Source organism: Littorina saxatilis, linkage group LG11 (genome assembly GCF_037325665.1).
Source record: "Littorina saxatilis isolate snail1 linkage group LG11, US_GU_Lsax_2.0, whole genome shotgun sequence".
Taxonomy (NCBI): Eukaryota; Metazoa; Mollusca; class Gastropoda; order Littorinimorpha; family Littorinidae; genus Littorina; species Littorina saxatilis.
In genome coordinates this window covers 36,867,033-36,889,532 of record NC_090255.1, presented here as the reverse complement: position 1 = coordinate 36,889,532, position 22,500 = coordinate 36,867,033, and the positions used below count along the sequence as shown (strand labels likewise).

The window sequence follows — 22,500 nt, the reverse complement described above, 5'->3', positions numbered from 1 at the left end:
CTCAGAATGCCACGGTTTCAGTAACAGGTTCTGTATGACTCTCTCTCTCTCTCTCTCTCTCTCTCTCTCTCTCTCTCTCTCTCTCTCTCTCTCTCTCTCTCTCTCTCTCTCTGTCTCTCTCTCTCTCTCTCTACCACCTCTCACTCCCTTTCTCTCTCTCTCCCCTCATTCTCTCTCTCTCCTTCTCTCACTTCCCCCCTCTCTCTCCCTCTCCCACCTCTCTCTCCCTCTCCCCCTCTCTCTCTCTCTTTCCCTCTCTCTCTCTCCCCCTCTCTGTCTCCCTCCCTCTTCCTCTCTCTCCCTCCCTCTTCCTCTCTCTCTCTCCCCACTCTCTCTGTCTCTCTCTCTCTCTGTCTCTCTCTCTGTCTCTCTCCTCCCACCCATTGCACCTCGGTTCGACCGTACATAAGGTAACTTTCAATTCCTGTTGTGCAGCGGGATAAAGTATTCTCTCATACCTCGGAGATATACCTTCACTCGCTCGCAGCGACGTCACGTGACATGTTATATGGTGGAAGAGAATGTTGTCGCTTATTTTCCTTCTGAGGATGAGGGTTTAACATGGATCGGGAACTTACAGGACAACCGCGGCTGTGGTTGCAAGATTGGATAGTTCTTTCTGTGAATGAGCATCGTTTCAGTCTTAACCGAACTCAGAAGGAAACAAGAAATTCCTCCGATAGGAACTACACCCCCGTCAAAGGGAAATAACCTTCTCAGTTGGTGGCAGTGAGAATGGTTATTTCCCTTTGACCAACGGGGGTGTCCGTCTATACCAGGCCTTGTATAATTTTAATCCACCAATAACTCCCTAACCGTGTGTTTGACTGGTCCCCATTTTTGTAAGGACCGTCTCAGGAATGTATAGAACCTGTTCACCAAGTTTGGTGACGATCGGTCCGTTCATTCTTGAGATCTACTTGCGAACACAAACACATCGAGTGAAACCTATACACACCCCTACACCGGGGGTGTAAATAAGCGATAGCATTCTCTTCCACCATGTCACGTGACGTCCCTGCGACCGAGTGAAGGTATATCTCCGAGGTATGAGAGAATACTTTATCCCGCTGCACAACAGGAATTTATTTTTAACTTCTCTTCGGCCGAACCGAGGTGCAATCTCTCTCTCTCTGTCTCTGTCTGTCTGTCTGTCTGTCTCTCTCTGTCTCTCTCTCTGTCTCTGTCTCTCTCTCTCTCTCTCTCTCTCTCTCTCTCTCTATCTCTCTCATTTCTGCAATAAAGTCTATCAATTAAGCAACGATGTAACTGCCCCGTGCAGAACCACCAGTGTTGTCCCATCACAAACTGCACGTGCATCTTCTGCCCGGGGTAACCAATGACAACCGTACAGGTCAGTGGCACGCACAACTCTCCTGTGGTATTTTCACCAACATCGGAAACCCCCCTGCCAACGTTGTAGTCACGGTAAGTGTCTGTTTATTTATTGGTTTGATTGCTTGTTTGTTTTTGTGTTTCATTAGTTTTTGTTTTTCGTTTTGTGTATTTTGTCTGCTTTTACCTCAAGCAAGAACACACGTTATGACACGCACGCACGCACGCACGCACGCACGCACGCACGCACGCACACACACACACGCACACACACACACACACACACACACATACACACACACACACATACACACACATACATACACATACCCACACACACAAACACACACAGAGACACACACACACACTCACACACACATACACACACACACACACACACACACACACATACACACACAATCGGCAGTAAACATTATTTTATTCAAAGTGCCTTCTTTCCCTTTAAAACCTTTGAGTTCACCAACAGAGATCTGCCCAGGCTTCAACACGAAATAAGAATCTCCTGCTTGACACATTCTACAATTGTGACCCTCCACCACGAAATGAGTCGCATGTCACCTTTGCATGATTTTCATATGTTTACATCTTCCTAAAGAATTTTGTAATGCTCTATCCAGTGGTGAAAACCGTTTTAGAAAAGAGCGAAAACTGTTTGAGTTATAAGCCTGTGACTAAGGTGACCCTCACACTGTTACCAGACACTCCCCGGACTTATATTATTAAGCCTAGTGCAGAACCGCGCGAGGTGACATGCGACTCATTTCGTGGTGGAGGGTCACAATTCTACAATCATTCTGTTCGCTTTCAATGAAGAGTAGATTGGTAGTTTTGCTAAATGTATCATGTTAATGTGACCTCTGTCTATATGCACAATTATTTCAACTTAAACGGCAAGTGTGGTGACGAATAACAGAAAGTACACACACAGTTTTTATTTGAATTCTGAGGATCTGTATGTAGCACAATGCCGTTTAGTTAAGGCCCAAAATAATGATTCTGATAACAAAGGTAAAACGATTAGGTTTGGTACAGCGGTAACAAAGAACATTGCATTATTGTAGGCCTTAAGGCAATTTAATACACCAAGCAGTTACATACTGATATATTGTAGCCGTGTGGCGATTTCATGTACTGTTGTCCCTCTCTTTTACTCCCTGTCTATTATCTTCCCCTGACCCCAGTTGTGTCTCCCGCTACGATTATTGTGTGTTGTAGCTAATTGTAGTTGTGTATGGAGGCTGCTTTCTTATTGATTGATTGTTTGAACGGGTGCGCGCGTGAGTCAGAATAATAGCGTGGGCTAGAAGAGTACCCGGTGTGATTTCGACGTGTGAAGACGTGTCAGTGTGCGTATCTTGGATTGTGATGTTCCGGTTGTAGTTGAACGATGTTTGTGTTTCTGTTATAATCAAGGCAAGGAGTGTAGTTTGGGCCATTATAACCGTATTTTGGCGAAGGATTGATTCGAGGATTGTTGAATGGACTTTGTGTGTGTGAGAAACGTTTTAGAGCTGGTTTTATATCAGCGAAGTGACTTTCGACCGGGATCGTAATTTAAGTTCCGACGAGTTGTGTGCGGTTGTATATTGAGAAAGGAACTACACTGCTTTCTGGTGTCTGCTTTCTGGTGTACGTTAATTAAAAGTCACGTTATCGCAACCTCTGACTTGGCGTCTCATTTATGCTTCCTGGCCTATTTCCCCCCTTCCACTCCACCCTATCACATATGACATGTTGCGTTACCTATACACACGACACCAAGATTCACCTTTTGTGGCTTCTACAAAGAATGAGTCGTACATCGTTTGGCATGCGATAAAATCATTGCATGAAAGGTGAACAAAGTTGACTGCTTTGAACAGAAAATGTACTGACATGCAATAGATGTTCTGCTTTATTTGATCCGATTTACTTTTGTCGGTCGTAACAAGGGGTACTAAGCTGTTTGGAAATCGATTCCTTTTTATTTTACGAGTAGAATAGTTCTGGCACTTTTCGGAGCATTATCAAACAGGCAAATCTGCTGTGTGATGTCGAAGACGGGATGGGTCACTTGAACCGACTGAAGAAATTAACACGATCAGGCCCTCCATTTTGGATTCTACTCTTTTTGTGTTAAACTCGTACTATGCTTTCATCTTCTACAGACGCCTTTGAATGAGACAGTTGCCAGTACTTCGTTTGAGAACGGCAACTTCATGGTGCTTCTGCCAAACCCTGTGTTGAGCGGTCGCTACGCCTGTCAGCTGGTCGAAGGACCGTCCACCTCGTGTCTGGAGGCTGGCTCCACCCCACTGTACAAAGACTACACGCAGGTGAACGGATTCAAAGTGCAGCTGGACGTCACCGCAGCTACCCTGGCCACCCTGCGATCAGAACTAAAGGCAGAGAGGGACGCCCTGTTTAACTGCAATCAGCGAGTCGCAGAACTGACTGGTTTGTCGGCGAGCACAACGGATCGGCCTCAAGTGGAGAGTCAGTCAACCATTTTTATTTTTTTTATTTTTTTTATAAATCATCTATACATAAACCTGAAAGACAGTTTCATAACTGAGTGTACGTTGGACCAATATTCAGTCCGCATATAATTATGAACTCTTGACAAAAGTAAAGCATTGATCAAGAAAGTGTATACAAATTCTGAAAGCTTGCTCAACATCAAGGATTCAATGTTTAATTGACGCTGTTCTCTTTTTAGAATCCAAACTATGACTTTTAGCGTTGTTCTGGAAACATTTTCGGTAGACAGACTTATTGCGTTATGCTAAACAGGTGGAAAGATTCTGCTTTTGGTGGAAAGGGGGTGTTTTTCAAAATCCTTTGAAATAGGCGCAAAACATGCACCAGGGCAACACTTTCTGATGCATGTGCTATAACAGGGTACTGGCTTTGGACGGTGCTCACCAAATTTGTCTTTGAAAGCTGACACGAATTAATGACGAAATAATGTGCTGTAGCAATTTACCTTTTATTTGCTCGGTCTTTTTCAAGGTCTTTCTAATTTATTTTCAATGGAATATCGCTCGACCAGAGCAAACCTTCACGATTGGCTTCTTCTCGCTGTTGCAGTTCACAGGCCCGTTGACTGCACGGACGTGCAAAGATACAGCAATGTAAGTGGTGTCCATACCCTTTACATCGGCAACACGTCTTTTCCTGTCTACTGTGACCAAGACACTGACGGTGGGGGGTGGACGGTAAGTGTTTCACATCCAACCTCCTCCCTCAACCTTAAATCCAACACGCTTGGTAAACTTTTTTTTTAATTCATCAATTTGCAAAATACTGCTGTTTGTCGGTTCTGTTCTCATTTTTAGCGTTTAAGTGTATCTAGTGAAATGTTTGGAAACAATCACTTCTATTTTGTTTTTCTTAAATCATGATAATGTGTATATTAGTTTGGTACTGTAGTTGTCATTACTACTGTCTTGATTGTAGTTGTACCGAAGTAATGTTGATCTGGTTACAAACAGGAATGCCAGCTCATGCTACAACAAAAAGGTCGAGATTACCTGAATACGTTGCTGCAACAGTCATCGTTTTAAAAATCTTCGCGTGTCTTTGTTACTGGACTGAATTTAATATATAATACGGTTGTGTTACTAAGAATATATGCATATGCTTCACATTCATTGTATTCTCAATATGTATAACGCAATGAAACACCCAAAAATCGCCAATAAATGAAATAGTTACTTTAGTTAGTCACGTACTGAATTTGACTAATTGGAAACTGGTAGTTCGTAACAAATATAACATCACTTTTTCTTGTTTAAACAATTGGATTTAGATTTTTGAACGTGCATGCACTAATTACACTAACAAATTTTTAAAAAATGGAACCAGCATCGTAGAAAGTACGAAGTATAACAGTACAGCAGCATACCAGGAACATTGTGTAGTGAATCATTTCAAGCTGAAAATAACTACTCTTACGTCATTCTCACATTTAATAATTATATTAATCATTATTATGCACAATGAGTATGGAATCAAAAGACAGCTGAAGAAGCACAATTTTCAAGAAAATTGGTCCCTGAACAGAGACACGAGCAACATAATTATTCTAAAACGGTGAATGTTTATACCAGTCGTTTAGGTTACCTCCCCATCAAGAGCAAAACATAGATCTATACAAATATAACTAATTAGAACCTAATGAACGGTTCCAGGTGTTTCAGCGGAGACAGGATGGCTCAGTCAACTTCACGCGTCTCTACCATGAGTTTGAAACTGGGTTTGGTGACCCGCATGGCGAATTTTGGCTCGGTAAGAGGTTATTCTAATTTTGTTTTTAAATTCTGGTGTTGTTTCCATTCTTTATAAAAGTCGAATGGAAATTAGCAGATAAAAGCCAGGTTTGACAGACATGTTCGCTTTATGACTATTTTCTCAAGAGTTTACTTCAGTAAGATCGGGGTGGGGTAGGGGGTGGGAGTTTTAGACAGAATGCAGAATACACACTCCATCACCGTTTGTGACACAATTGGGGAAGAAAATTCCTGCGTTTATATTTTAAGCTTTACTCCAGACACGTTGTCAGTCATGGCCTGAACTGAGTTCACTGAAAATATTACAAAACTTCTTGACTAACAAAGTGACGGAACTAAAGCAGATAAGATTCAAATATCTTTGTATGCCGACGATCAGTAGAAGGTATCACAGACCGTTTTCAGTATTTTCCCCATTGTTCGTTAAATCTTGCATACACTTTATTTATGCATTGTTACAGGGCTCAAAAACATCCATCAGCTGACGTCACAGGCAGAATACGACCTGAGAGTTGACATGGAAGACTTTGAACACAACTCTACGTACGCTCTGTACAACAACTTCAGCATTGCGGATGGTACAGACAAGTACAGGCTGCACCTAGGATCACTTGTTACTGGACCATCTGCAAACAGTCAGTATCAGGGTGCGTCTCAGAATCTCGTCCTCTGTTTGTGACATTATCACCAAAAGTAAAATCTTCCCAGAAAACTGTGATAATACTATTTACACTCTTCTCAGGGTGTACCTTTTCAGTTTAAACAAGAAAAAATATAACATTGTCTTTAGTTTGCCATATATTGAGCATTATTTGGACCATGTGTGCAAAATCACCCGTATAACATGGAAACAATAAAAGACAAAAAAACTGCATATATAAGGCTGAAAACGACTTTTATACAGTTATTATTGTTGAATCACAAGCCATTATAGAGTTCAATATGAAATGACTACATGCAAACAACAAAATAATATTTTTTTCAAAGTTCCATGCATTCGTCAAAATTTTAATATAAAAATGAAAATTAATTAATGATATCCTGATCAGAACATGTTGATACATAGCATTCATTCAGTCTTATTGAGATTTAACCTTCACAATAGCATATATACAAAGATTTGTTGCTCTAAGACAAAATGTTAGAAAGTTATCCCAAAAGAATGCAAAATGGTCACCGATGTAACATGGAAACATCCCTTTTGTAACAAAGAAACGGTTATGCTTTTTCCCACAAACTTTACTAAATGAAGCTGATTTTGCAACCAGATTCTTCTTAGGTAAAATGCCAAACACTAAAACAGGAACAGAAAGAAAAAAAGCTGGACAAAATCAAGCAAACTTTGCCCCAAAAAAGAGAAAAATTAGTGAAAAGTTCATCACCGACGTAACTCGGAAACGAACAACCAGACATGTATTATAAGGTTTGACATGAAGAATGCAAATGTTCAAAAGTGGTTCATTCAATTGTAAAGACAATAAACCAAAGGCATTGGTTACATATAGAACAGTTGCCACTTGCAGTTAATTAATTTATTTCAAAAGAAATAATGCCCCCTGGCATTGAAGGTGGGGTCACGAATCATGGTTGCATCAGATGTAGGGACTAAGGAAATATCATCGATCCCTGGAAAGCAATAGTAGTTCCCCTCCGGTTTCCTTCGAAGGAACTTTACCACCAGTTCATCAGGTCGAATCTCTTGCACCTGAAACATGCAAGTACCTGCGATTTCAACCAAAGATTGATGCAATATGTGTACTAGTTTCACTAACATGAATTTGTTTAATGTCTATCAAGATTTTGATGCATCCACATTCACTGGCTAAAAACAAAATAAAGTAATTATTTTGTTCAGACTTACCATTCCATTGAACATACAACTTTTACAATTAAAGAAAACATTGACACTTACCTTTCCTTTGTAGGTAGCAATTTTTTTCCCACAGGGAAAGTCCACAGACACCCAACTGCCACACCGCAAATTTCTGGAGAGAAAACAAGTCGCGTAAGGCAAAAATACAACATTTAGTCAAGCTGTCGAACTCACAGAATGAAACTGAACGTAATGCAATTTTTCAGCAAGACCGTATACTCGTGGCATCGTCAGTCCACCGCTCATGGCAAAGGCAGTGAAATTGACAAGAGGAGCGGGGTAGTAGTTGCGCTGAGAAGGATAGCACGCTTTTCTGTACCTCTCTTTGTTTTAACTTTCTGAGCGTGTTTTTAATCCAAACATATCATATCTATATGTCTTTGGAATCAGGAACCGACAAGGAATAAGATTAAATTGTTTTTAAATTGATTTCGAAAATTTAATTTTGATCATAATTTTTATACTTTTAATTTTTAGAGCTTGTTTTTAATCCAAATATAACATATTTATATGTTTTTGGAATCAGAAAATGATGAAGAATAAGATGTTAGGTCAGGATAACCCAACAATTCTGTTCTGACAACCCTACACACTTTTTTCACCACTGTGAAAACAATGTTAGGTTTACAGACAATGAGACGTCTGGCGCTTCAAGCTTATGGTAAATGAAGCGTGCATTATCGACCCTGCTATCTTGATCAAAGAAATTCAAACTGCAACAACCATGGTTTTGTGCAATTTGCAAAGAGAAAGGAAAAATATTTGTACGTGCGAAAAACAAAGCAAGACGCTTTAAAAATGTGTTCAATGATAATGAAAAAAAGAGTGCTTTTAAAGATTACAAAAAGACAATAAAAAAGGAATGCAAGTTGTATCATAATGAGTTCGTTAAGACTTTGAGAAAGTTAAGAAGTACTGACCCGAAAGCATACTGGAATCTTCTAAATAAAAATTAAGAAAATAAAAATAATTCCAAAACTAACTATCCAACTTGTTCGGAGTTTTACGAACATTTCACTAAACTACAAGAGTGTGATGAAAATGAAATGGATGACAGTAATGAACCTTTAACACTATTGTGACTAGCACTGCCACGGCGTTAACGTCCTGCCTGCCCAAGCTTGCCACCAAGAAACTTCCCAAAAATCAGTAACTGTAAAGAAATCTGTCTAGCAAGCTTGAATTAAGTCCAATCACCACCAAATTTTGTGTACTAATTCAAAAATGGATGCCCCGTTCAGTCGTGCTATTTATAAGTTTGTCACGCGATTTGTTTTAGCAAAGGGGGGTGAAAGGGGGGTGAAAGGGGGATAATTTGTGTTTTTTAACGTTTTTTTGTGTGTGTTTTATTTTCCACTGCTTTTTTTAAAAGTTATTTTTTAACAGAAAGTATTATTAATAATGTTATAACCAAACAAGGTGTAAAACCTATGAATTAGCTGAAATATTGTTAACATTGTACACAGAAATAAGGAGACAGTACAAAGAAAAAAACAAGCAAATCACGCATTCACTCACAGCATCCTGACTCAAATGAAACAAAACTGTAACACTCACCAAATGATGTCTAGGTAATCCATATTGAATATAAGTCACATTTTCACAACAAAGTACCAACTGTCCACCTATGAACAATTCCAAAAGGATTTGAAGGCTCCAGCCATCCATTGTTATCAGTGCTGCCACGCCCCCATAGCTCCTGCACGATTCCGAGATACATGTTCGTCTAGCAGTATCACCCCCTACCACGTGTAGTTGCCGACTCGTACTAGCAACAACGGGACTGTTTCTTCCTCAATATCACTGCTATTATCGCTTTCTTGAGGCTAAAACGACACGATGTATCATGATCTACAGGATCCTCAAGATCCAACATCCGGAGAATCTCCTCCCGTGACAAGGCTCGCCTTCGATTCATTTTTTTTGTTCGAAAACACCACGCAAATCTGCATTAATTTGATCAAGCCGGAAGAGAAAACCACGTGTATCAAGGGAAACAACTCAATTTACTGCAAGCTTCAAAAACCGGGAAGCAATCACGAGTCGTGTACCTTGTATGTCTAATACTAAAATAGTCGCTTCCCGTCCGTGGGCGTTGCAGCGTTATTACTAATATAGTCGCATCCCGTCACGAAAGTGTTAAATGAAGCAAGTAATGAATTTCTAAATGCGCCTTTTACAAAGGAGGAAGTTATCAAATGTATAGACAAGCTGAAAAACAATAAGGCATGCGGTCAGGATAAAATAATTAATGAGTATTTAAAAGCGTCACATGATCGAATGATTGATATTTATGTATTGTTGTTTAATGTTGTTTTGCAGTCAGGAAAGGTTCCAACACAATGGGCTGTAGGTGAAATTATTCCATTGTACAAAAATAAAGGCTCCCAAGCTGACTCCACAACTTATAGAGGAATTACTAGACTCAGTTGCTTCGGAAAACTTTTCAGTGCAATTTTAAATGCTAGGTTATCAAACTTCTTGGAGAGTAATAATAAATTAGGTCAAGAACAAACAGGTTTCCGCACAGGTTTTTCAACACTAGACCATGTTTTTACTTTGCATTGTATATTACAACATTTTCTCAACAAAAAGAAGCGACTGTTTTGTGCATTTGTAGACTATCAAAAAGCGTTTGATAAGGTTCGCCGTGCATTTTTATGGTAGAAATTTGTTAGTTCTGATGTTAATGGGAAGTTTTTAAAAACTGTAAGAAATATGTACGAAAATGCCAAGTCTTGCGTTAAAGTTAATAGTGAGTGCTCTGGATATTTTCCCAGTTTGTGTGGAGTTAGACAAGGGGAAAACCTGTCACCGCTGTTTTTTGCTCTATTTCTAAATGATCTAAAGCCTTTTCTGTTGGAAAACACTAATGGTTTACAATCTATGTCAAGAGAGGCTATTGTGGTTGGAATGGATGATACTGATGTAAATGCTTTGTTTCAAATGTTTTTATTACTGTATGCGGATGATACTGTGATCTGCTCAGAGTCAGAAAAAACCTGCAAGAATGTTTAAACAAAATGCACGAATACTGTTTAAAATGGCGTCTAAATATTAATGTAAACAAAACGAAAGTTATAGTTTTTTCCAGAGGTAAAATTAGAAATAAACCATTGTTTACGTATAATGGCAATTTAATCGAAGTAGTGTTTGATGTAATGTACTTGGGCATTAAGATTAATTATAATAATAAATTTTCAGTCGCACAGAAGAATCTATATGATCGTGCCTCAAGGGCAATGTTTGTTCTTTTGCGTACTTGTAGACAATTGTCACTGCCTGTGGACATACAAGTTGACCTGTTCGATAAAATGATTGGTCCAATTGTATTATACGGATGTGAAGTATGGGGTTTTGGTTCCTGTGAACTTGCTATTAAACTTCAATTGCGTTTTTATAAAATTAACTCCAAATTCTATGATATTTGGTGAACTTGGAAGATATCCACTATTTTTTTTATATGAAATGTAGAATGCTTTGCTATTGGTGTAAACTGATTAGTCCTATTCATAAAAATAAATTTTCAAGTATTGTGTATCGCTTTACTTATAAATTGTATATTAACAAGATGATTGAATCTGATTATTTATGTTTTATTGAAAAGCCTTAAATGAAATTGGTCTCTCTGGCCTTTGGACTTTTCAAGAAAATGTTCAATACTCAAGCACATGGTTTAAACAGAAAGTAAAAAGAAGCTTGTATGACCAGTATATCCATAAATGGTTTACAGAAATTGGAACAAAAAATATGTTTTGGAATTATCGAATGTTTAAAGATACTTTTGCATGTGAAGACTATGTCACACACCTGCCATATCAGCAATGTGTTTCAATGATGAAATTTAGAACATTAAACAACAATTTGCCTGTACAGAAAGAACGTTATCTTAACATCCAGAGATCAGAAAGAACTTGCACCAAATGTGTATCACAAGACATAGGTGATGAATTCCATTTTTTTTTTGTCTGTGATTTTTTCAAAGAAGAAAGAGCTGAGTTGTTACCACCTTACTATTGGAAAAAAACCTAATGCATTTAAATTTAAAAAGTTGTTTGCTACTAAGAAAAAGAAATTGCTAAAGAATATTTTGGAATTTATTAATATAATTTGTAACAGCTTTTCATAATTTAATTTTTTTTTTTTTTATTTACTATATTAGCATATATTGATTGTATTTATTGTTCAAAATGCCCCCATGGGTTATGGACCAATAAAACTTGAACTTGAACTTCTCATGTCACCCTCATACATGTGTGGGAAGAGATTGGGCAAACTCTGTTTTCAATGCTTCATTAGCAGAACATGAGAACGACGACGAATGATGTTGGCCGGTTACTTGCTTGCTGGCTTGCGTTTGCTTTCTTGCTGGGTTGACTGGTTATGCACACGTAGCTTTGCTTTATGTTTCAGGCGGTCACATGTCGTACAACGACGGCTTCCAGTTCTCTGCGCTGGGGAATGACAACTCTGGTTATAACTGCGTGGCAACAAGACGAGGGACAGGATGGTGGTTTGGAAACTGTACTTGGGTCAATCCTAACGGTCTTTACCTGCATGGTTATGAAGCCTTAGCTTCGGGGGATACCGAGTCAAAGATCATCTGGAACTCTTTTAGAGGACATCATTATTCTTTGAAAAGAATTGAAATGAAAGTAAGAAGACATATTCGTTGAAAGGTTTCTTGGCTGGAGGGGTTTTGACGTGTGCCGCACACCTAAACTAACACGACCATACACACATTAACAAACAGCAACGCGGAACGCGCTGGCACACACACAAACAAGCACACACACACGCACACACACACACACACACACACACACACTAACACTAACACAAATAAGTGAATGCGTGTACTCTCTCTCTCTTCCTCCTTTCTCTCTCTCTTTAATTTTTAACTCTTTTTGTTGTTAACTCTTTTCTTTTTACATTTAGTCAAGTTTTGACTAAATGTATTAACGTAGAGGGGGGAATCGAGACGAGGGTCGTGGTGTATGTGCGTGTGTGTGTGTGTGTGTGTGTCTGTCCGTGTGTGTAGAGCGATTCAGACTAAACTACTGGACCGATCTTTATGAAATTTCACATGAGAGTTACTGGGTATGATATCCCCGAAAGTTTTTTCATTTTTTTGATAAATGTCTTTGATGACATCATATCCGGCTTTTCGTGAAAGTTGAGGCGGCACTGTCGCGCTCTCATTTTTCAACCAAATTGGTTGAAATTTTGGTCAAGTAATCTTCGACGAATCCCGGACTTCGGTATTGCATTTCAGCTTGGTGGCTTAAAAATTAATTAATGACTTTGGTCATTAAAAATCTGAAAATTGTAAAAAAAAAATATATATATATAAAACGATCCAAATTTACGTTTATCTTATCCTCCATCATTTGCTGATTCCAAAAACATATAAATATGTTATATTTGGATTAAAAACAAGCTCTGAAATTTAAAAATATAAAAATCATTATCAAAATTAAATTTTCGAAATCAATTTAAAAACACTTGTATCTTATTCTTGTCGATTATTGATTCCAAAAACATATAGATATGATATGTTTGGATTAAAAACACGCTCAGAAAGTTAAAACGAAGAGAGGTACAGAAAAGCGTGCTATCCTTCTCAGCGCAACTACCAAACCGCTCTTCTTGTCAATTTCACTGCCTTTGCCGTGAGCGGTGGACTGACGATGCTACGAGTATACGGTCTTGCTGAAAAACTGCATTGCGTTCAGTTTCATTCTGTGAGTTCGACAGCTACTTGACTAAATGTTGTATTTTCGCCTTACGCGACTTGTTTTTTTAATCATTGTGTCAGTGTGTCTCAAGGACAGATTGTAAGAATAGGCATAGCCTTTAATCTTAATCCTTGTAAATTAAAGTTTAATTCAACTCTCTCTCTCTCTCTCTCTCTCTCTCTCTCTCTCTCTCTCTCTCTCTCTCTCTCTCTCTCTCTCTCTCTCCCCCTCCCTCGGATGATTGGTTCGATCAATAGTGTAGAATAACCCGAACAAATGTATGGAGGTTGTTAAGCAGATGTAATCAGCCCGAATACATTCACGCTCGCAATTTTTATTGTTTAGCCAGACGAGAATATAAAAACATGTTAGAAAGAAAGAAAAGATTGTATAATGATTTGACATTACAAAAACTTATTGAATCTGTTAATGATCAACAAGAATTTTGGAATATAATGCATAAATTATCTTCAAAACGAAAACAAATAAAGAACAACATACCAGTTGATACCTGGTTTCAGCATTTCAAAGTATTATTGGAAAAAGATGTAATTGAGGCTGAAGAAATTGAATATGAAGACGATGAAGGTATTTTGAATCGTCCTATTTCAAAAGAAGAAGTGTTGATTGCAATGAGAAAGTTAAAACCTCAAAAGTCTGCTGGGCCAAATGGAATAATAGGAGAACTTTTGAAAAATGTTTTTTCCCCAGGGATTGATTTTTTGGTTTACTTTTTTGTTCTCCAAGGGTGTATTTCCAGAAAGTTGGACAGAGTTCATTGTTATCCCTTTGTTTAAGAAAGGCGATGTGAATGATCCAAATAATTATCGTGGAATTTCACTGTGTAATGTTAGTAGCAAGGTCTATAGTACTGTGATTAATAACAGGTTGCAAGAATGGATTGAATGTAATAACAGTACGGGTGAATATCAAGCTGGTTTTAAAAAGAATTATTCCACTATTGATCATATGTTATGTTGCCTTTATAGATTTTGAGAAGGCGTTTGATTCCATCAACAGAGCTTTGCTCTGGCCAATTCTGTTAAAAAATGGTATAAAAGGGAAACTCTTTAGGTGTGTGAAGAGTATGTATGATAATGTAAAAATAAAAGTGAGATGTGGAGCAAAGTTTACGGATTATATTAATTGTACATTTGGTGTTAAACAGGGCGATGTATGTAGCCCAGTTTTATTTTCTCTCTTTATCAATGAGTTAGCACTTGAGATAATTGAGAATGGAAGACATGGTGCCACATTTACTGATGATTATTTGGAATTGTTTATTCTTTTGCTTGCTGATGATTTATTGTTGTTATCAGAGACGGTTGTGGGTCTACAGACTCAGTTAAATAATTTACGCAGGGCAGTGTCCTCTCTTCATTTAAAGGTAAACATGAGTAAAAGTAACATTATTGTGTTTAGGAAAGGTGGATATTTGAGTGCAAGGGAAAGATGGACATATGGGGTTGATATTTTACCTGTTGTAAACGTGTATAAGTATTTAGGAATATTGTTTTCAACTCGACTCAGTTTCACTGCTGCCTGTAGTGATCTCTCAAGCCGGGCCAAAAATGCTCTGATGTGTATTATACAAAGATTATCTGTGCTTAATAATAATAGTTTGCATGTCTTTTTGAAGTTGTTTGATTCCCAAGTACAACCAATAGTACAGTATGGTGCTGAGATATGGGGATTGGATAAAGCTGCTCTGCAGTGTGAAAAAGTCCATTTATTTGCATTGAAGAAGTTCTTAGGAGTTCGTATGCGAACACCTAATGACCTGGTATATGGTGAGACAAACAGATATCCGATATATTTGAATTCTAATTTAAGATGCGTTAGCTACTGGATGAAATCCCGCAGTGGGGCACTGCGGTTATGAAATTAAAAGCCCCTCCTGTTTTTGGAACCGCAGGAGCTTTCTAGTTTGCTGTTAGGTAGATTTTTGGTTCCTCTTTCCTGTCATGCTCTCTTTTTCTTCATGAATTCTTTTCTTTTTTCTGCCTTCTTGCTCATTCACCTGTATTTTTTCCAAAAATCTCTTCTCTTGCCGCTTGTCTCGCGATTCATGTATAGTTTAATCTGTTAGTGTTCTGATGTAAGTCCAGCAGTAGATAGGTTAAGCCTATTTTAACATACTGGAAACTGGTAATCTTCCAGTAGGTATTAATTTAGTTTTACTAAAGCCTGCTGGGACACAAGTAATGGGTTAGTGCATTTGTAAACAGGAATCGCTTGACAAGTGGCCCCCTTCATCCCCCCCTTCCTCGTCCTGATATGGCTCTGCGTAGTCGGCTGGACGTTAAGCAACAAATAAACAAACAAACAAACAAAATACTGGATGAAATTGTTAAAGATGGAGGCGCACAGACTTCCTCGTAAATCATATGATATGTTGTATAAAATGGATGAGAGTGGTAAAAAGAACTGGGCCTCAAGTGTCCGTTGTAAATTGTATGAGTACGGTTTTGGTTTTGTGTGGTTGAACCAGGGCGTTGTTAATGAAAAAGAGTTTTTGCGTGTTTTTAGGGAAAGGTTGGTCGATTGCAGATGGCAAGAGTGGGATTATCATATTCAAAATAGTGATAGATTTGCTGTTTATCGGACATTTTGTACTGTACATGACATTAAACCCTACCTTTTGTTGAATGTGGATAGACATCTAAAGTTTATTATGACTAGGTTTCGATTCGGTATTTCAGAAATAAATGTGCATGCTAACCGATATAAACAGCATGATGCCGATCAGTTAAAGGCACAGTAAGCCTCCCGTAAACCATCACAGAGCTCCCCGAGCGTCTAAATACAGTACAAGCATACTTCCATTTGAACGCTCACCGAACGGGAACATCCGGGCTGCTTTCTGTCGAGCGTGAGACATTTTCAAAGAATTTATTTTCGTAGACTTGTTCGTTAACAACAACGGCGCCTCGTTTTTGCGCTAGACCTAACTTTTAAAATCTAAATAATAAATTGACAGCTTGTTACACAAACATTCTTTAATCATAAAAGAATTCGTTTTTCATCAAGACAAGATCAGAACAATTCGAAGTTGTGAAAGTTTAAAAAAAAGAAAAGCCCGGAAGCAGGGTCACGCAAGGGTCGTAGCAGACGGTTTATCAGTGCAAATCGCCGTTCCTCTCAACAGTCAAAAGCCATCGCTAGAGTTCTTGTGAACCACAGCCGTTGTTTCGTGCATAAAAAACGTGCTATTGTAGATAAGCTCACATCGAGTCGCATTCATGACTAACTGACGACTGCATTGTGAAAAAGGAAAACTGGATCACACGGGTTCACGATGGCTCAGGGGTAAGATAAACCACGCAAAAATAAATTCTTTGAAAATTGTTCGCTCTTTACGGAGGGCACCTAGGATGTTCTCAATTGGTGAGTGTTTAAATGAAAGGGTGTTTGTACTGTGTGTAAAAGCCTGACCGTATCTGTGATGGTTTACGGGAGGCTTACTCTGCCTTTAATGTGTCCCCTTTGTAAAGTAAAGCAAGATGATGAAGTCATTTTGTTTTGTGTTGTCCATACTTAAACACATTAAGAGAAAAATTATCCCATTTAAATATTATAAAAACCCAAGCACTTTTAGACTCAGCTTGCTCCTGGCATCCCCTCAAGAAACTGTTGTTAGAAATGTATCCTTGTATTTGTATAAAGCCTTTAAATTAAGAGATGTTTTAACCTCTTAGTTAAATAACGTGTAATGTATGTTTTAATCCGTAGTGTTGTGCGATTGTTATGTTGTACCTTTTTTGCACCTGATGAGTTAAATTATTTGCAACGTTAATCATTTGTTCACACTCCGATCCTTCATAAGGGGCTATGGCATATTGAATAAATTATCTGCGTCTGCGTCTCCCCGGCCTCTCTCTCTCTCTCCCCCTGCTCTCTCTTTGACTAACTTAATTTTATATTTTTCTTAGATTAGCATAACAGTTGTCTGGCCTTGGTTATTTTTAGTTTTGTTCTATGTGGCGTATTTAAATATCACACATTTTGTGTACACAACACCGATTACAAAACAATATAACTCCAATCGCTTCTTTGTTGCTTCATGGAGGCTTCATGCACTGAATAAGAATATATGTGACCCTCCACCACGAAGTGAGTCGCATGTCACCTCGCGCGGTTCTGCGCCAGGCTTAATACAAGTCCGGGGAGTGTCTGGTAACAGTGTGAGGGTCACCTTAGTCACAGGCTTATAACTCAAACAGTTTTCGCTCTTTTCTAAAACGGTTTTCACCACTGGATAGAGCATAAAAAAACTCTTCAGGAAAATGTAAAAATATGAAAATCATGCAAAGGTGACATGCGACTCATACCGTCGTGGAGGGTCACATATTTCCACTATGACACAAATGACAACATCTACACACTGGCCGCTGCCATCGTTCATTGGCACATTAAATCAGTTACAAATTAATTTCAACAAAAACAACAAATCAATTCTGCAAAAGAAGAAGCCAGGCTGTAGAGTTTGGTATGTGGAAACAGTTATCAGGGATGGCCAAATCTCAAAATTGTAACTCGCCAACCGGGCGAGAAACTTCAAGAAAGTTACTAGCCCGCCAGATATTTCGCTGGCCCCAGTACATACCACAGTTGCTGCATCTGCCGTGTTTATATTGCTTTGAAACTCGATACTTCGACCAAAAGTGTTGTATTGGACCAGAATTGTCACTTGCCAGCCGGGCGAGTTTCCAGGCGATTTCTACTAGCCCGGCGGAATTTTTACTCGTCCCTGGCGATCGGGCAGACGATTTGGCCATCCCTGATTATGTTTTTTTTAAATTTTTTTTTAATTTTTATCCTGGACGGGTCAACTTTCGTTTTTGAGAAGAAACGTGGTATGGTTTTGTGTCACTTTCTGTGTCTGTGTTTCTCACACAGTCTTTTTATATTTAGTCAAGTTTTGACTAAATATTTTAACATCGAGGGGGAATCGAAACGAGGGTCGTGGTGTATGTGCGTGTGTCTGTGTGTGTGTGTGTGTGTGTGTGTGTGTGTGTATGTATGTACGTATATATGTGTGTGTGTGTGTGTGTGTGTGTGTGTGTGTGTGTGTGTGTGTGTGTGTGTGTTTGTGTGTTTGTGTGTGTGTGTGTAGAGCGATTCAGAGAAAACTACTGGACCGATCTTCATAAACATTTTCATTAGTTTTTTTTCATTTTTTCGATAAATGTCTGATGACGTCATGTCAGGCTGTTTGTGAAAGTTGAGGCAGCACTGTCACGCCCTCAGTTTTCAATCAAATGGATTGAAATTTTGGCGAAGCAATCTTCGACTAAGTCCGGACTATGGGATTGAATTTCAGCCCGGCAGCGTAAAAATTATTTAATTAGTTTGCTTCTTAAAGTTGTCATTAAAATCGAACTTTCATTTACAGATTTAAAAATGATTGCATCGTATTTCTCAATTTCTCCTGAATTCAAAAATATATACATATGTCATGTTTACTCTAAAAATGGGCTAAAAATGTTAGAAAATAGGTCAAGTAAGTACTGCGTTTGCACGCTAACCGGAGACGAGCGTGACCCGTTTCGGTCTTTAGATGTGGTTAGTCGAGACTATCTTAATATAGTCTCGGCGATGACTATTCTTTGGTGTTAATCTGTTACTTTGATGCCGACAGCTTGACTAAATGTTTATTATATCGCTTCACGCGATTTGTTGTTAACTTGCTTTGGCTTGCTATTAGCGCTTGTATTAGTTTCATGTTTCTGTGTTGACTTATCTTGTAAGAGTTGCTTACAGTTTTAGTGTTAATTTAGTGTTTATTCCATTTTGACTTATTTTGAAAAATACTTTGGACGATGTACATATTTTGCGAAGAGGTGACGTCAGCAAAGAATGAAAATTCAACTTGTGCCATGTAAAAATTGTATTTAGATAAATACAAACTTTCATTACAATAAAGAAATAGATTATTTTTGACGTTTGAAAAGACAGAGTTGGAGGAGGACAGAAGCATCCATTGAGATAGAGAGAGAGAGAGAGAGAGAGAGATGGTGTGTGTGTGTGTGTGTGTGTGTGTGTCACAGTGTGTGTCACAGTGTGTGTGTGTGTGTGTCACAGTGTGTGTGTCACAGTGTGTGTGTGTGTGTGGACGCTGACAAACGTTCTTCCAATGTGTGAACAAACAGTATTGACATAACTCATAACCTTCACTCATCTGCATTTACTCCTATTAGCATGTACACAACAAAACTCCAATGTCTAAACCGTGAAGAAAAACGTCGAACATGCTTCCAAAAGACAAACGAACAGAAAGATCAAGGTTTCTGTATAATTTTCAATTTGCAGTTCGGCCACTACTGCTTTCAGTTCCACAAAGTGGCCACGTTTCAATTTGCAGTTCGGCCACTACTGCTTTCAGTTCCACAAAGTGGCCACGTTTCAATTTGGAGTTCGGCCACTACTGCTTTCAGTTCCACAAAGTGGCCACGTTTCAATTTGCAGTTCGGCCACTACTGCTTTCAGTTCCACAAAGTGGCCACGTTTCAATTTGGAGTTCGGCCACTACTGCTTTCAGTTCCACAAAGTGGCCACGTTTCAATTTGCAGTTCGGCCACTACTGCTTTCAGTTCCACAAAGTGGCCACGTTTCAATTTGATACTCTCAACGTCTTTCTCGCCTGCATATCTCAACGCACTGAGGGTGGTAAAAGCATATTCACTCAAAACATCGACCACAGTAAAGGGCAGATGATCCACCCCCAAGAAGAATTGAACTCTGCAGCGTTACAGCAACGAACGCTAAACTTGCACTGGCCGCTGTCGATGACTGCACACTCGCTGTTAGACCCCTCTCACTGACCATTCATACATTCCAGATACTCTCCCTCACTCTCACCCACAGGAGCTTGTATCCAATCGCCGGTCGATCATTATTTACTCCTTATTCCATTTATTTACTCCTTATTCCATTTATTTACTCCTTATTCCATTTATGTACTCCTTATTCCATTTATTTACTCCTTATTCCATTTATTTACTCCTTATTCCATTTATTTACTCCTTATTCCATTTATTTACTCCTTATTCCATACAGTCTACTACTACTATTTACTACTAATAAATAGTAGTAGTAAGGGTAAGCATGCAGCAGTAAATAATAAGCATGCAGGAGTAAATAATTATCGACCAGTGGTTGGATACAAGCTCCTGTGCTCTCACCCATCTAAATGTGTGCAGACTCGAGGACGGTATCCATGTTCCATCCACGTGTCGCCACTGTGGCACGTAAAAGACCTCGGTCGCTTTCTGCCATAAGTACAGGTGGCTGATTACACCTAAACACGCACACACCTGGGTATCGAGACTCTGTTAATTGTTGCTAGCTTTACACTAAGGCCAAAAAAAATAGGTGTGGTTAAGGTAACATAGCCTAAAAAAATAGGGCAGGAAGGTAGGCAATCACTTTTTTTTTTAAACGTTTTTTTCTAATGTGTACAAATTAAACCTACTTGACAGGGAAGTAAGTGTGCGACTCGAGCGCTTTCGCTTTCATGGCGTTTTCTGCACTGGTTTTTTTTTTTTTTTTTTTTTGTTTACAAATGTAAAAAAAAGTTATAGGGTCGGCCCCTAAAAATAGGGTAGGTCGGGTTACCGTAACCACACCTATTTTATTTTAGGCCTAAGACCCTTACCTTAGTGTAAAGCTAGCAACAACAGCGATGAGACAATACAGTAATGAACATGAAAATGAGAAGAAAGAAAAACTCCTCTACCCCCCTCCCCTCACGGGACTCGGTTACCACTTCCTCATGCATAACTCGCCCCCCCCCCCCCCCCTCTCTCTCTCTCTCTCTTTCTCCCGCTGCATATACTTCTCGTTTACATAGAGTGTTATGGACGCTGACCGCTCCCTCAAAACTCACACATATTTTCAGGTTGCTCAGTTCCCATCCCACGCATAATTTCCAATGTCAAATAGCTCCCTACAGCTACGCTGTCTGTCTTGCATGCTACGTTTTAAGAAAAATTGCTCCTCCAAGGTTTGAATTGATACGCTCAAACAAATAATCACAATCATGCAACAGTTTTCTTTGTTTTGTGAGTCCTGGTACTCGTGTCTGATTTTCATTCGACTGTGTCTACACTGTAAAGTGGCACTGCATACACTCTCTGAAGGCTCTTAAATTCAAGACTCTGCTACAATACAACACTATTTGCTACGCTAAACATTCCAAACAAATTTACATTGCTACACTTGAGATTTGGCAAGGGTTGGCAGATCTGCATTTGCAGATATCCGTGCAAGTGATGATCACTGTTGTTGATCCCCGTAGTAGTTGGCATTCATTATCTGTTTTGGGGCGAATTCACTTATTCATAACGTCCCTAACATTTTAATCAAGCAAACTGCTTTAGCTAGACTCTTCCGAAGCCTGTACTGGCTCAGACATTGTAAATGCATACTCGGTGTCACTTGCATTAGAAACTTGCTCTGATTCACGGTTCTGGTAGGGATTTCGATTTAGCATCCTTTCATGACTGTGCTCCAAACCTGCGGAAACATTCCCATTCCTGTTTCCAAGAACTGAAGCAGTTTCCAAGCTCATACCAAACCCAGTGTTGTCATTGTTTGCGTGAAAGTCTCGTTCATGAGCAAAGTCAGGATTTACTGGTCTCTCGCGTTCATTTCGACTGGAGGGGTTCCTGTCTTGGTGACCGTTCTGTTGTACACCATGTTGGGAATCATGTACGCTTTGTACTTCCAGACTTTCCCCGGACAAGCTACTAGTGTTGCAGCGGAGAAGCTCTTCAGCGCAGTCGCTCAGTTCTGGCCCGTTTCTGTTTCCCTCTTGCCCAACTGCAGGGCCATCAAAACCAGCGGCAGTGTGTCTCCTATTCACTGCTGAAGAATCCCTAGGCCACACGTTTGCTGAATTTGTACTGTCAAGAGTTGAAGCTGTGTTTGGAAGACCCCCGGGGCTGGCAGTGCTCGACGCCTGTCTAGTTGTCAGCAAGTCTTCCCTTGTAAAAGGTTGCGTAGCTATGGCACCAGCAGGCGTAGTGCTGGTCGGTTCTGTGCTAGTGCACGCGACATGTTGGTTTGTGCTAGGGGCACCCGCATTGGAACCTCTGCCGGCTGATCCAGGCCAACTTGCAAGATTTTGGTACGTGCTGAGATCACAAGCACCAGAACTCCTGTGAGTACGTGCGTCATGTGTTCCATGTTCACCATTGTTTGCAGGCTGCTGGAGTCCGTTGTTTGGCGCATTGTCTGGGCAAGTAGGTACAGACACGTG

At 39.3% G+C, this 22,500-nt stretch overlaps 2 protein-coding genes across 3 annotated transcripts in view; one reads left to right on the top strand and one right to left on the bottom strand.

Annotated features, from left to right (window-relative positions):
- The window catches only part of LOC138980402 (fibrinogen C domain-containing protein 1-A-like), a 49,524-nt gene extending 36,057 nt beyond the window's left edge, over positions 1-13,467 (top strand). For both annotated transcript variants that reach the window (XM_070353268.1, XM_070353267.1), the window contains exons 3-9: positions 1-27; positions 1,283-1,428; positions 3,504-3,831; positions 4,426-4,553; positions 5,529-5,625; positions 6,089-6,262; positions 11,914-13,467. The exon at positions 1-27 is cut by the window's left edge and continues 183 nt beyond it. In XM_070353268.1, the coding sequence (XP_070209369.1) occupies positions 1-27; positions 1,283-1,428; positions 3,504-3,831; positions 4,426-4,553; positions 5,529-5,625; positions 6,089-6,262; positions 11,914-12,176 (1,163 nt within the window). In that variant the 3' untranslated portion in view covers positions 12,177-13,467. The remainder of the gene's footprint in view (positions 28-1,282; positions 1,429-3,503; positions 3,832-4,425; positions 4,554-5,528; positions 5,626-6,088; positions 6,263-11,913) is intronic.
- Positions 13,468-21,054: 7,587 nt separating this feature from the next.
- LOC138980395 (uncharacterized) overlaps positions 21,055-22,500 on the bottom strand; it is a 39,395-nt gene continuing 37,949 nt past the window's right edge. The window contains exon 10 of the mRNA XM_070353259.1: positions 21,055-22,500. This exon is cut by the window's right edge and continues 1,123 nt beyond it. Coding sequence (XP_070209360.1) covers positions 21,616-22,500 — 885 coding nt within the window. The 3' untranslated portion in view covers positions 21,055-21,615.